The sequence below is a fragment of the Oryzias melastigma genome, linkage group LG15, assembly GCF_002922805.2.
Source record: "Oryzias melastigma strain HK-1 linkage group LG15, ASM292280v2, whole genome shotgun sequence".
NCBI classification, from domain to species: domain Eukaryota; kingdom Metazoa; phylum Chordata; class Actinopteri; order Beloniformes; family Adrianichthyidae; genus Oryzias; species Oryzias melastigma.
The window spans coordinates 18,095,632-18,110,751 of record NC_050526.1 but is presented as its reverse complement, the minus strand read 5'-3'; the positions used below and the strand labels follow the sequence as shown (position 1 = coordinate 18,110,751).

The 15,120-nt window shown below is 38.6% G+C and overlaps 1 protein-coding gene across 2 annotated transcripts in view; it reads right to left on the bottom strand.

Moving 5' to 3' along the window:
* Positions 1-161: 161 nt before the first annotated feature.
* The window catches only part of epas1b (endothelial PAS domain protein 1b), a 70,087-nt gene continuing 55,128 nt past the window's right edge, over positions 162-15,120 (bottom strand). For both annotated transcript variants that reach the window (XM_024296640.2, XM_036215403.1), the window contains 9 exons: positions 14,563-14,710; positions 14,273-14,481; positions 12,715-12,926; positions 12,299-12,409; positions 9,386-9,888; positions 8,729-8,822; positions 7,233-7,320; positions 6,994-7,161; positions 162-6,025 (listed from right to left, as the gene is read on the bottom strand). In XM_024296640.2, the coding sequence (XP_024152408.1) occupies positions 5,874-6,025; positions 6,994-7,161; positions 7,233-7,320; positions 8,729-8,822; positions 9,386-9,888; positions 12,299-12,409; positions 12,715-12,926; positions 14,273-14,481; positions 14,563-14,710 (1,685 nt within the window). In that variant the 3' untranslated portion in view covers positions 162-5,873. The remainder of the gene's footprint in view (positions 6,026-6,993; positions 7,162-7,232; positions 7,321-8,728; positions 8,823-9,385; positions 9,889-12,298; positions 12,410-12,714; positions 12,927-14,272; positions 14,482-14,562; positions 14,711-15,120) is intronic.

The window sequence follows — 15,120 nt, the reverse complement described above, 5'->3', positions numbered from 1 at the left end:
CCAGCAGATTCTGAAGCAGAGAAAAGTTTGCCACTAATAATAACAACAAAATCAAATTATATGGATGGCCGGATCCGGCCCCTGGGCCTTGACTTTGACATGTAAGATTGAAGGTCCAGTGTAGTTGTAGAAGTTCCAATAAAGATCCAGAGTCCATAAAGTGAGAGTAAGATCAGTATGCTTTAATAAGATATCAGTGCAGAAACACAAACTTCTTATTGGGTTAAAGTTCCCATATAGTAATAACAATGATAACAATATATTATAATAGAATCAATATGAATTTTAGCATATTATAAAAAATCTGAATGAGCTAGTATAACTGTAATGTATGACAAAACAACAGAATACAAGTAGTTGAACACGGATCCCATAAGGAATAATAAAAACTGTCATTCTGTGAGATAAAAACAAAAAAAAAGGCTTGATGCTTTTGACAAAGGAAGTGCAAAGGCTGCATTTCCTTTAATGATTTAGCTTTTTGGGAAAACCCTTCAAGCAGCACAGTATGTTGAGCATTTAAGCCCCGCCTACTTTTAGCTTCTGTAACATGAGGGAACACTACCATTATTAGTGTTTCTAGCTGGGACAGCAACAGTTTGGTGTGCATTTACGTTAACGAACAGTACATTTATCTGGCCGTAGCAGCAGAATCGGACAAATCCTGCAAGACTTCTCTGGTCTGGATTTGTTTTTTCTTTTTTTTTTTTTAAATCGACTTCCATTCAGCCAACTTATTTCACATACACGACTGCAGCTCAATTCTTGAGTTGCAAAAACAATCTTCCATCGCTGTGCTTGTTTCCTGCTTGGTTCTGGTCCATCTTTGGTTTCCAAGATATTTCATCTTAGTAGTTGGACAATATTGCACTTTTAAGTCTTTTAATTGCAACTTTTAGAAAAAAAAATGTGATAAGGTGCTTTTCTGATCATTTTAATTCTAAAAAAAAAATCTAAGATATACTAAGCATGAATCTTAAAATACTAATAACTTTCTGTTTTTTGTGTTTAAAAAGGATTTTCTAACATTAAAAAGAATAAAATCCAGTCTTTTTAGGGAAATAAATAGATTTTGGTTAAATATAGTGAGGAGAAATATGCATCAGTCAACAGTTTCAATCTAATAATAGGAACTATTTATTAGCTGTAATCTAGTACAACTTGGCTTTAAATCTTTTGTTTAAACTGTACCATAAAAGTGTAAAGAATTTTAAAAAATTTAAGGAAAAAAAAACATGTTAAATCTAAAGTTAAAGATTTCTGACTGATCAGTGGAGTTATTTAGTAATCCCAAATTGTCTTAAAGTTTGTGGTCTTTTGCTTTACTATTATATATTTTGGAACCTCAGTTCTACTGCTGGGCGATATGGAAAACTTGATATATATATATATTTTTTTATCACAATAACGATATATATCAGGATCTATGACAATAAGATATATTTTTAGTTATTCTCTGAAAAAAATGTCATAGCTTATTTTTCTGGTTTTTTAGGTTACAGATAACTGAATGGTCACAATTGAGGAAAAACATTGGGTTGCGTTGAGTAAGAAAGTTGTTTTCGAATAATCTCTTAATTTGTCTTAATTTTCACTAACATATCTTTTTTTGTGAACACACTGATAAGGCAACACCGACGCAATTGTCTCGGGATGTTTAATGATAAATTTGGCGTAATAATTGATCAAATTAGGTTAGAAACTATAGAAACGATAGAAGAGAAATGGCACGCCCAAACGACGTGTATCGTCATATTGCCCAGCACTACTCAGTGCAAAACATAACTATAATACATACTTTCATTTCTTGATAAACCAAACATTCTTATTTTGTTGTAAAAACATCCTTTAAGAGACCACCTTGTCCCTTAAAGTTTTTAAATAAACTTTGACCATGAGGTTTTTTACTTTATAACTTCACAGCGATTCACATCCAAATATCCTCACGTTCAATCTTTAAAGGCAAACTTCAAAATAAAAGAGCCTCCCCTTTTTATTTTTATTTTTTTACTGTTCATTCAAACCGTTTCCTGCCAATCCTAAAAGCCCACATCAGTCAGGTGATGATGAGCTGCAAAATCCATGTCCTTAAACTTTACAGCGAGTGAGACTAGTCATCTTCACCAGGTTGGAGTCTGCTTGAACTCTCAAAGGAGCAAAAATGAAGAAGGTCAAAACCCAACAGGTTTTCATCTGAATTGTGCAAAAGCTTCTGAATCTTCAAATAACAAAGTGTCTCTTCCTATAAAAATTAAAGCTAAAAACCACAAAGGATTTGGACTTAAAGAGGGGGAAAGTTTGAACACACGGTACTATGAGATTAAAAAATAAAAGATATCATCTAAAGGTGGCGAGAAACACACTGTGCACTTGAAGGGTGAACTCCATCTGTTCGGTTTGTGAAGTCGTGATAAGGCACATTTTTATGGATTCAAAGGAAACAAAACATTAAAAATTCAGTGTTAGTGGATCCGAGACGTGTAATAAAAGTTTTAGAAACAACACATGCATGGTCTACAAAGAAAGCACCATCGCCTTTATATTCAGATACGCAAACTTGGAAACGATTATGTGGCAACTTCACCTGCCCAAAAATATTCAAAATGCTACATATCAGAAAATTAAACTTGTAAAGTTGATGTTTTTTTTAAGTCTAAACTTTTTCTCTTGTTTTGTGTTATTTTTAAAGCAAGAACAACAACAGTACTGGCCAGCCAACAGATTCAGTAGATATTTTACGACGAAAAGAAAAAAATAAAAAGCCACAGTCATTTTCTCTGATCAAACAGCATCTATAGAGGAGAGGGGGCGGGGCCAGGACAAAGTACCAGGACACAAACACATACAATACAACATTAACTCTTTTAAATACATCATGTGTATGTGTACAAACTCTGTAGCTCATACTGAAAGTGGTCACTGCTTAAAGGCAAATTTAGCTTAAAAAAAAAAATAAAAAATTCTTGCTGTAATTCTTGCCAAATTCTCAACCGCTATGGTGAGAATCTGTACCGAAGTCCTCCGGTATCGGCAGCCATTGATGCAAAAACTGGCCATGTTCTGTGAGATATAAAATAAAAAAAGGCTGCAGTGAGGATAAATTCTAAATGTAACTGTACTGCTGTTTTCTGAGCGGTCTTTTGGAGGAGCGGTTCAGGTAGCTCCGGGGTCTGCAACCTGAGGCTCTGGAGCCACTTTTATATCCCTACATTGAAGCTCTTTGGCTTTAAGGGAAACAACTTGAATTAATATGAAATTAGTTGAAAGAAAATGCCATGTTTGACTGTTTTAATTTAAGTACCTTATTTTGAAAGGAACTTTTAGGCCAAAAGCAAATAAGATTTTGTTTACAGAATAAAATGTAACTGTCAATATTTAAAAGCAACAATCTTATAAAGAAATTATTTAATAGCAACAAACACAAAAATAAAAGTGGGATTTGGTGGCTCTCGTGGGTTTTAGTCAGTGTGTATTACAGGTTGCAGACCCCTAAGGTAGCTCCATTTATTGACTTTAATTGCTAGAAAAGGGTCAATTTTGAAAAAAAAAATCTTGTATCTTTGAACCAAAGATAAAGATAAGTCATCTACTGAAACTATGACTGAAAAAGAAGCAGTTTGAAAAAATAAACTCTGCAGAGGTACAACAGGTTAGCATCCATGCGTGCAGGTTCCCCATCATCTCTCCCTTGTGTGCACCCCTCCTAATTATTCTCTTCAGTTGCAATGAAAAGTGTGTGCAAACCTCTAGGTTCACACTGGGCACGGAGGCGCCGTAATAGCTCCACAGACACGCCGCAGAAGCTTGGCGGTAACCCCATGACAGCTCAGCGGAAGCCCTGCAGAAGCCCCCTGGAAGCCCCACAGAACCCCTGCAGAATCTCCGTGGAAGCCCCGCAGAACCCCTGCGGAAGCTCCGTGGAAGCCCCATGGAGGAGAGTGCGCGCGGCACTCTCCTGCAATTCACACCAAACGTGCATTTTTCCGCAACAGTTGCTTATGCTAGAGCTTTTTTTAAAAATGTTTTTTGTCATCAAGATAAGTCAATAACCTAAAAATATTACCTCGTGCTTGTGCTAAGAAGCAAGTAGTTAGTAGACCTGCACTTCTTTAATTCATCTGTTGTTGACACACACAGAGAGAAGTGTATGTGTTGTGGTTGTATGTTTATTTTTATCTCTTTATCGCTTTTATTGTGAAAAATGTATCTTGTATCTTGATGTAACTTCCTGCTAGAATTGATGCAGATCGCTCGCGCACAAAATAGACTAGACGCCAAAACGATCCACTGCACGGCGCAAGCTTTCCGTGGAGCACCGCGGTGCTAGCGCCGGTGTGAACCACAACCTAGGTTAAGAAGGGCGCTGAATGGAAGCGGCCTCCGTTCCGCGGCGCTTCCGCGTTCAGTGTGAACCATGCGTAGGCCCATCCAACATAAGAACTCTATAACAGTGTCACATTCTCTTGTAAAAGCTTTAGTTTGGTGAATGGATGCTAGCTAAAAAAAAAAAAAAAACTAAATATGTAAATACCCTGTAATCACAACAACATAATCTAACAAACATGTAAAAAAAGTGAAAAGAAATCCCCTCCAAAACTACTATTCATATACGAACATATATTGCAGATTATACTTTACAATCATGTCTGCCAGACAGACATGCCACTTAAAGAATCTGATTGGCTGAGAATCGCAGGTGTTCACCTAATTTGGGGCAATTTAAAACTTTTCATTTCAGTAACAGAACCAATAAAATGTGAAGTGAAGAGATTCAAGGAAACTGATGTGTTTGTGTGTGGAAGAGGCTCGAGCTGCAGGCTGGGTATCACCGATTCTTTCAAAATAAAACCAAATTTGAGACAAGATTTTTACTATAAATCCTAAGAATAGTTAAATACAGTGAAGTAATAAATCTTCTACATTATAGCATAAGGGTTTAAGATATAAATGTAACATATTTGTGCTCCCGTGAAGCTGCAGTGTTGGGTGAAAACATAAATCTCAGCTACAATTTAATTCCATTTCTAGTGTCTAATGATTCAAATTAAAAACTATATTAGTTGAAGAAGGAAAAATAAGAAGTTTAGTTCAAGTAATAATTTCTATTGGCCCAGTTGTCACATTTAGCCACTCTTAAAGTGCTCCAGTCCTCCATATTGCACCATATTCGTCCTCTTTGGGAATCAAAATATGTTTTTTGTTTATCTATTTTATTTTCCTTATGGCTTCCTTTCAGAACCAATCATGATACCCAGCTCTGGCTTAAGGCTCTGCCTGGAACTACGAAACAAGACTGCGCTCACTAGTGAACCATACACAGTATTTCTGTTAGTGTGGAAACTGTTGAGTTTTTCTTTTTTGAGCTGAATGCTTTGGCCCTCAACAGGAATCAGGTTGAGGTGCAGCAGGTGAGCACCCCGTTCATCTCAGCATCTATTCCAGAACAGATATTCACGAAATCCCTGACATCAGTGTCAGGACTCCTCAACGTGTGACAGTAGTGTAATGAAATCCGTCACAAATCCAGCACTGACCTTTATTTTTCCACCTAGTGACCCATGTATTCTGCATATGGTGTATATGGGATGCGGTAATGTCGGACAGCTCCTCTACTCTCGTCAAGTTCTGAGATAAAATAGTGTAGATAGCTTGAACCCTGATTGTTATGCAGATCGTTTCTCGAGGGGACTACAGAAGGGATACGTAAGGCAGGATCTGGTCATGAATACCACGGTCTACAGGTAGCTAGGCATACAGGGCTCTCGGAGGGCCCAAAGGTACGTAGGTATTGAACGACTTTCGTCACTGGCTGCATTTTGAGACTCAGGGCTGAGAGCAAGTCCAGGTCTATGACGGGGTTGGGGTCTGGGGCTCTAGGTGGCCTGATCCAGGGCTCGCAGGAGGTCACAGCCCTGGAGGAGGTGCAGGTTCCCCTGCAGCGGGACGTTGACCTCGCAGTCGTAACGAGTCAACTCCGGCAGGAAGGAGGGCTCGAATGAAGGTCCCAGCAAGCGGCTTGCTATGCCTGAAAAAGTAACAGAAACTGTCAATGTATTAATGCTGCCACAAACGATTATTTTAATAGTCGACTAATCATCGATTATTTTTTGCGATTAGTCGACTAATCAGGTCATGCGCAAAGTGGATTTTAAAACACATCTTTACCGTCATTAGCTTTAAACTAACTAAAAAACAGATGTGTAGCATTACTTGTGATAATGCTAGTGTGAATGCTGTAAGCTGAATTTGGCCAATGAAAGTGATAGCTGAAAACACTGAAGTTGATAGCTGAAATTGCTGAAGCTAATAGCTCAAAACGCTGAAACTTATAGCCAATATATATATAAAATATTAGTTAAATGCTAAATTAGCCTAAAAAACCTAAAAAAAAAAGAGTCTAAGCTAGCCAAAACAGCTATAATGCAGCTGAAACATCAGCTAAACTCCAAAATAGCCTAAAAAGCAAACAAAGCCTAAATTAGCCACAATAGTTAGCATGCAGTTGAAATGCTGGCTGAACTCCAAAATAGCCTAAAAATCTGAAATAATCCTAAATTAGCAAAAATAGCTAGCATGTAGCTAAAATATTATCTAAAATCCAAATTGGTCTAAAAACAAACAAAAAAAAAAAGCGAAATTAGCCAAAATAGCTAGCATGCAGCTGAAATATTAACTAAACTCCAAAATATCCTAAAAAGTCTTAACAAATGCCAAAATAGTCCAAAAAGTTAGCAGAATGCTATTATAACTTTCAACTACACTCTGACTCCATATAATATAAAGTAACGACTATTAAATTAGTCATCGACTATGTTAATAGTCGATTAGTCGTTGATAGTCAACTGATCGTGGAATCCCTTCAATATATATAGAGACAAGTCCTTAAAATCTTTTCCATCTTTAATTATTGAAGTTAGAAAACGGTGACAACTAAAAGTAGGCATGAAGCAGGAATTTGGTCAAATTCTGGCTTGTTGAGGAACGTGAGCTCACCCTCTGACTTGCTTGAAGACTGCATGTTGTACTGCGAGTAACTGCAGCTCTTTTGGGCAAAGCTTTTTCCGTTTGCTCCACTCCCTGTGTACTGAGACTTCCTGTGTTGTTGCACGGAGCATATAAACGGAGACATGCTGCCTGGCATCGCCGTCCCCATCGCAGACTCTGTAAAAAGACAACATGATGAGGCAAAGCCAACAACCAAGGACAGTCAAACAAACAACAATCAAGGCTACCTGTCAGTGATCCCGCACTGAGGGAACGATCCATGCAGCTGTCATCCCTCATCTTCTTCCATATCATTTCTGCTGGCTTCATTTCCCCCTGAAACAGGTTTTTGTTTTTAGAAGTATTGTATTTTTCGCACTATAAGGCGCACTTAAGGCCTTAATTTTTTTTTTCAAAGAAACGAGAGTGTACGTTATGATGAATACGCTGACATGGCTAACATGTAACAATGACTGTTTTTCTTTTTTTTATGTTTTAGCATAGTTAGCATAGTTGCAGTAACATTTGTTTTAGCTGTATCAGTATTTTTTTTATGTGATGCTAACAAGGCTGAGAGTTACAGGTATTGTGAACATGCTAACACAGTCGTATTGTGAATATGCTAACACGGCCATATTGTAAATACACTAACACGGCTGTATTGTGACTACGCTAACATGACTGTATTGTGACTACGCTAACGCGGCGATATTGTGAATATGCTAACATGACTGTATTGTGAACATGCTAACACGACCATATTGTAAATTCACTGACGCAGCGATATTGTGAATATGCTAACATGGCTGTATTGTGACTACGCTAACATGACTGTATTGTGACTACGCTAACTCGACGATATTGTGAATATGCTAACATGACTGTATTGTGAATATGCTAACACGACCACATTGTAAATTCACTGACGCGGCGATATTGTGAATATGCTAACATGACTGTATTGTGACTACGCTAACGCGGCGATATTGTGAATATGCTAACATGACTGTATTGTGAATATGCTAACATGACTGTATTGTGACTACGCTAACGCGGCAATATAGTGAATATGCCAACATGACTGTATTGTAAATATGCTAACATGGCGATATTGTGAATATGCTAACATGACTGTATTGTGACTAAGCTAACCCGGCGATATTCTGACTACGCTAACACGGCGGTATTGGGAATATGCTAACATGACTGTATTGTGAATATGCTAACATGACTGTATTGTGACTAAGCTAATGTGGCGATATTGTGAATATGCTAACATGACGATATTGTGAATATGCTAACATGACTGTATTGTGACTAAGCTAACGCGACGATATTGTGACTACGCTAACACGGCGGTATTGTGAATATGCTAATATGACTGTATTGTGAATATGCTAACATGACTGTATTGTGACTAAGCTAACAGGCGATATTGTGACTACGCTAACACCGCGATATTGTGACTACGCTAACACGGCGGTATTGTGACTACGCTAACACAGCGGTATTGTGAATATGCTAACATGACTGTATTGTGAATATGCTAACATGACTGTATTGTGACTACGCTAACTCGGCGGTATTGTGACTACGCTAACACAGCGGTATTGTGAATATGCTAACATGACTGTATTGTGACTAAGCTAACGCGGCGATATTGCTAACATGAATGTATTGTGAGTACGCAAACAACCAGAGCATAAATTTCTGGAAACATCAAAAGTTTATAGGAAAAACTCACCACAGTCATCTGGTTGAAGGACCGCTTGATACTGCTGCCCATGCTTGCTTTAGGACTCATGTCTTTGTATGCTTGGACAAAATTGTCAATTGACCTAAGCAATAAAAAACAGAAATTTGAAAAACCATATAAAAGGGAACATACACAATAGTGCATGTATATTTCTAATTCTATTCTTTGCGAGAAGCCTGGCAAAAGGCACAATAACGCCTAAACATTCCTTGGTGTTCATAAAGCTTTTAACATTTCTGAGAACTGCAGTGCCATGAAAAGCCTTCATTGTTTTTTCAGTTTTGCTTACGAGGAAAAAGGGCTCCCCCTAATCTTTACAAACAGAATCATCTAATTACTTGGTAAACCGTGTTTTTAAAGGTTTATGAAAGTTATTTTAGACCTCTGCTGGATTTTCCCTGCTCGTTTTTTTCCGCCTTGTACCTGCTTAACTTGAATCTACGGACCACTCAGGCAAAGAAAAAAAAACAAAAGCATCCAAGAATAAGGCTGTGTTTGCACATGTTCAGAATTTTAACGGACACTTAAGAAACATTGATTAAAGAGCTCTAAAGACGAGAAATTCTAACTTCTAGGAAGCAAAATGTAGTGTATAATGAGATGACTAAAAGTTTCTGGTTTGTTTTGATGTCATAACTACATTACCTCGGTTTCTGCATGAGATATGATGCATTTTGCTGGCAGGAAGGCCGTTCTTCTGGTAAATTATCCATCAGACAGGCCTTAGGTGTCCTTGTCGATTGTTGGTAAGTTATTATTGGATCAGGGGGCCACTGCATGGAAGACAGAGGGCCGCTGGCCGGGGCCTGGTACGGTGGAGTCTGCATGCGGCCCATCATGTATGACCTCTCCCTGGCGTCCACAGCCCCCTGACCGGAGCCTCTCCTCTCCCTGGTGGCCCAGGACGACTGTGGCTCGGGCCGATAGCAACCTTGCTGCTGAGGGGGGGAGGTCAGCGGCTGGAAGAGGCTTGCGACGTCACTGAAGCTCTGCTGGATGTTGAGCTTGCTGCCGTTGGCCATGGATCCTGCTCCTCCAGGGCTGTCCAGAGGTTCGGGCTCAGGAATGATTGGATTCAGCTGGAAGTCCTCCCCGTCCATGGGGATGTAAGGAGCCAAGGTCTCCAGATCCAAATCACTCAAGTCTCTCTAAAAGATAAAACGATAAACTAATTCAGGACAAGTTTTTCTTTAAATCACAAAGTAAAATCCTTTGAAATGAAAAAAATCACATATGGAATCCTGGTCAATTTGTTAACATTTTTAAGGATAATAGACCATTTCGTCACTATAAAAATTAATAAATAATCTAATTCTAAATGTAAATTGTGGCCAATTTCAAGATTTTAGTTTAACCTCAACAGTTATGTAAAAATAGTGAAGGGGATTTAGGCCTGATTTTAAACTTGAACACTGAACACAGTGACCTCCACAGTCAGCTGCCTGGAACTCCCAACAACCACATCAATCGATGTCCAAAAGAGATAAGTCGATATCAAAAGTCGCCATTTCCTCTGTTCAAAATGGAATTAAGAAATATCAGATGACAGAAAGAATCATGGTCAGAACAAGAAGAGTTTAAGGAATTAAAATACGCCCATGCCAAGATGTCAAAGCGCTTCCAGGAGATTTCTCCGTTGGGGTGCTGAACACAAAAGTTGGCAAATATCTGAATGAACCTGATGCACTTTGCAGTAAACGGTTGGAGGGTGATTTGGGTTCAAGGGAAACCTTTTTGCCTTACAGCAGTGGTTGTGTTTGGAGGAAAGAACAGAAACTAGTGGTGTGTATTGGCTGGAGTCTGGTGATCCGATACATATCCTGATACATGTCTCACAATATGATACATATCACGATATTTGCCAAAACTGTACCTGAACAATTTCCCCCCCCTTTTTTAAGACTTAGAAAAAGAAAAAAACTCTAAAACTCTACCTGAATATTGATGTTTCTTTCATTTTAATAAAATGGTCAAATTGATTTCATTTAATGATCACAACACTAAGTACTGCAACTGTATCTAATATACTAGTTGCTTTTACCCACAAATTAAGTGTTTTTCTTGTTTTTAAAAGGAACAATCAACATTACCTGAATTCCACAACAAAAAAAAATCAGTATAAGAATTAAGCAAACAAAGTAAAGAAGTACATGTCTCATAACAACAAAAACCGCAAAGATGACCGAAGATTTAACTCAAGCTGGTTCTCCCGAGATCTTATTGTTTAGGTGGGTGTAGAACTGCTCAAAGAAGCTCCGTTTGCAGTGCTGCCAACTAGTGGTTGGGGGTTTAAGTGGAAAATAAAAATAAGACACTGAAGAAAGCTCATAAATAAACTAGATATATAGTATAGCATTACCTGTGATAAAGCATGCTGTATGCTGAATGTGGCTGGAACTGATAGCTGAAAACGCTGAAGCTGAAAGCTTGCTAGGATATTATCTAAATGCCAAATTATTCTATAAAAAATGAAAGAATGTCTAATTTTGCCAAAACAGCTAGCTTAACGCTAAATCACAGCTAAACTCCAAATTAGCCCAAAAAAAAACAAATCTGGGAAAATGTCTAAATTGTTAAAACAGTTAGCATAATGTTAAAATGTTAGCTAAATTTCAAATTAGCCTAAAAAGCTGGAACTTAAAAAAAAAAAAACCTAGCATAATTCTAAAATACTAGCTAAACTCCAAGTAAGCCTCCAAAAAAACTATTAAAATGTCTAGATTTGTCAAAAAAGGTAGCATAATTCTAAAATAGAAGCTAAACTGAAAAATTTGCCAAAAATGGAATAAAGACTAATTTTGTCAAAACAGCTAGCATAATGCCAACATATTAGCTAAGCTCTAAATTAACCAAAAAAAAGTGGAAAAATTTCTAATTTTGTCAAAAAAGCTAGTATAATGCTAAAATATTAGCTAAACTCCAAATTAGCCAAAAACAGCCAAATTTCCCTAAAAAACCCAGTAGTTGCTGAACATTTTAAAGTTAGAATCGTGTCTTTAGCTTAAAGTATTCTTAAACTATAACGTTTATGAATACCAAAAGTACTTGTCCTGAACAAGCTACTTGTTTTGAAACCAGGATTACTTAAATCGGTAAAAGTGTGATTGAATTTTTACATGCCAAAAACGTATGAAAAGCCGCACAAGAATAATTTTACTATGAATGCTGTAAACCGGTACAAGTACAGTCAAATGAAATATCGTGATGTATCGCCAAATTCATTTTTCCCCACACTCCTAACGGAAACGGTTGGGAGTTTTGTTTGTTGATGCAGCTAACAAAGAAGTAAGAGTTCCCTAACCGGACCTTAAATAGAGATGCATGGTCAAAAATGCAATATATAGAAGAAAAATGGTCTTCAGAAGGGTGCAAAATCTTCTTGGTAGAAGAGTTGATCATTACCAATTTTGCTTAGATCTAGTCTTGATAATATAGTTTCTGAATCCTTGTCAAACAAATTTATATTTTACAAAATGTGTATGCACTGAATGTTTTGATAGTCGGTTTTATTTTAAAGAGCTGATGACACAGACGACTCTAACTCCACGCCTTGCACACCTCTGTGTTTGCAGAGTTGTTTCCCTCGGTGTCCAGAGCGAAGAGCTTCTCGGTCAGCTCCAGCTTCAGGTCGCTGTCCACTGAGCTGTAGTAATCACCCGGGCTGCTGGGCTGCAGGCGAACATTGACAAATGAATCGGACAGATTGAGGCAGAAGTCGAGCAGGAGGAGATGAGAAGGGAAAGAGAGGATACATGAAAAGAGCAAAAGATGAGTTGTGACAAAGGCGCCATTCACCGCTAACAGGCTGTTTCATCCAAAACATCCACCCCCGATATTCTCACACACTTTGCCCACTTTTGCTGACCTCACTGAACGCGGGGAGAATAAACTCTGGACTAAACGCAATCAACCAGTGGCTGACTCACTTGACTAATTAATCCTTTCAACTACACAATCAGCCTCTCAGTCCTCACCGTGGAGCAGCTGCTCAGGCTCGGGGTGGCACTGCCCGGTGGCTTGTTCTGCTGCACGGTGAATGCGCCGCCCATGGTAGCCATCTCTCCTGGAACTGCATTGGGACCAGGCTTGTGGCTCTCGCTCGGCCAAGACGAAGCTCCCAGCGGGGGCATGCCGGAAGCAGATGCTGGTGTGAAAGATGATTGAGGCTCCTCAAACTGAGATTGACCTACAAGGAGTGGGGAAAGAAGGCAACTTTTGTAAGAAACTACAAAATATTGTGCATCTTCTGCTCATCCGGGATTATGTCATGGGGACAGCAGTTTATGCGAAGTTGCCCAGACTTCCCTCTCCCTGGTCACTCCCTCCATCCGAATATACCCTAGGACGTGGGCCGAACAGGATAAACATTTATTGAACACTCTAAAACTACATTTTTAAAACTTTAAAACTGTAACTTTTCAACAATTATGAACTAAATATATAGCATTACCTGTGATAATGCTAGTGTGAATACTGTAAGCTGAATTTGGCCGCTGAAAATGCTAGTGCTGATAGCTGAAGATGCTGACATTAATTGCTGAAGAATGGTTAAGCTGAAATCTAAAAACGCTGAAGCTGATAGCTGAAAATGTTGAAGCTGAAAGCTAAAAACTCTGGAGCTGATAGCTGAAAATTATGAACCTGATACCCACTAAAATATTAGCTAAACGCCAAATTAGCCTTAAACCCTAGAAAAAAAAGAAATAACTTAGGTTAGCCAAAACAGCTAGCAAATAGCTAAACTTCTAAATAGCCTAAAAACTGAAAAAAGCCTAAATTAGCCAAAACAGTTGGTGTGTAAATATTAGCCCAACTCCAAAATAGCTTAAATTAAAAAAAGCCTAGATTAGACAAGCCAGCTAGCATGTAGCATAAAACTTAGCTAAACTCCAAAACGGCTTAAAAAAGAAAAGACTAAATTAACCAAAACAGCTAGCATGTAGCTGAAATATTAGCCTAATTTTAAAATAGCCAAGAAAAAAAACGTAAAAAAAAGCCTAAATTAGCCAAAAAAGTTGGCGTTTAAATATTAGCTTAATTCTTTTAAGAAAGCCTAAATTTGTCAAAACAGCTAGCATATAGCTGAAATATTCGCTAAACTCCAAAATAAATTTTTTTTTAAAAAAAATCGCCAAAATAGTCCATAAAGCTGGCAGAATGTCAATTTTTAAAACTTTAAAACCATAACTTGATAACAAAATTCTGAATAATAAAAATGCAGGAATATTATTCCAGAATAAATTCAACTAAACCTTAAATAACTTTCAATATTTTAAAAAATATTTTGTTAAATTTACACAAGTTAGAAATGAGCGCAAGATAACATTGGGCCCTTAATAACAATAAAATAAAATGCCCCGGATCCGGCCCCCGGGCCAAGACTTTGACACATGTGTTCTAAGAGGCCCTCAGCCACCCTACGAACCAAACTCCTTTCAGCTGCCCATAGTCGGGATCTTGTTCTTTCGGTCATGACCCTAGGTGAGAATTACAGTTGTTGCACCTTAAGTTTTCAACAAGCATGAGACTGACCAAAATCAAGAGAGATGATGGTGTCTCCAGGCGTTGGAGCCAGCTGTGCAAGGTCGTCTGGCTCCTCCTTTAGGGTGGTGAACAGGGAGTCTCCTGGCTCTCCATTCATGCCCGCTCCTCCGGCGCTGAAGAAGCTGCTCATGTGTTGCGGCTGGAACACAGACTCCGTCTGCTCCAGAGAGAGTATCACAGCCCTATCCTCGATGTCACTGCGGGCAGAGAACAATATGTAGGAGAGTTTGGTAAAGAACCTTTGGAGGACCGGAGCTCACGGCAGCGGCGGGACTCACCTGAGGACGTAGTTGATGCAGACGATGCACTGTGGCTGAGAGTTCCGGCTGTTGTAAATGACGGTTCCTTGGGTCTCCACCCACACGTAGCCTCCGTTCTTCGCCAGCATGCGGTACTGACCGCTGACTGCCTGACCCTTGGTACACACTGCAGACACAACGAAAACAGACGTGTTGACATAAAGACGTTCCTGAGGATACTCAAGTTTGCAGTTGGACAGTTGTGTTTTAAATGTCCCTTAAATGGCCCAATAACATTGTGCTGTTGTGCTCAACTTTTCTAAAAACTTGACTTTAGGGACTCTTTCTGGAATTTTATAGTGCATGTCTCATGTCACAATGACAATAGAGCCTATGTCTATTCCTAGAACCTGTGACTTGTAGATGTAAAGCATTTCAAACAAAAGATTTAGGCAAAAAAAAGACATGAAGAAATAAATACAAAAGATCTGGTGTTGTCCTGAAATTGTTTTTCTATCCCCTTTTTGGTTTGCCTGGTTTTGCCAGAACTTTTTTCCAGTTGATCCCTCTATATCAGGGGACCCCAACTGGCGGACC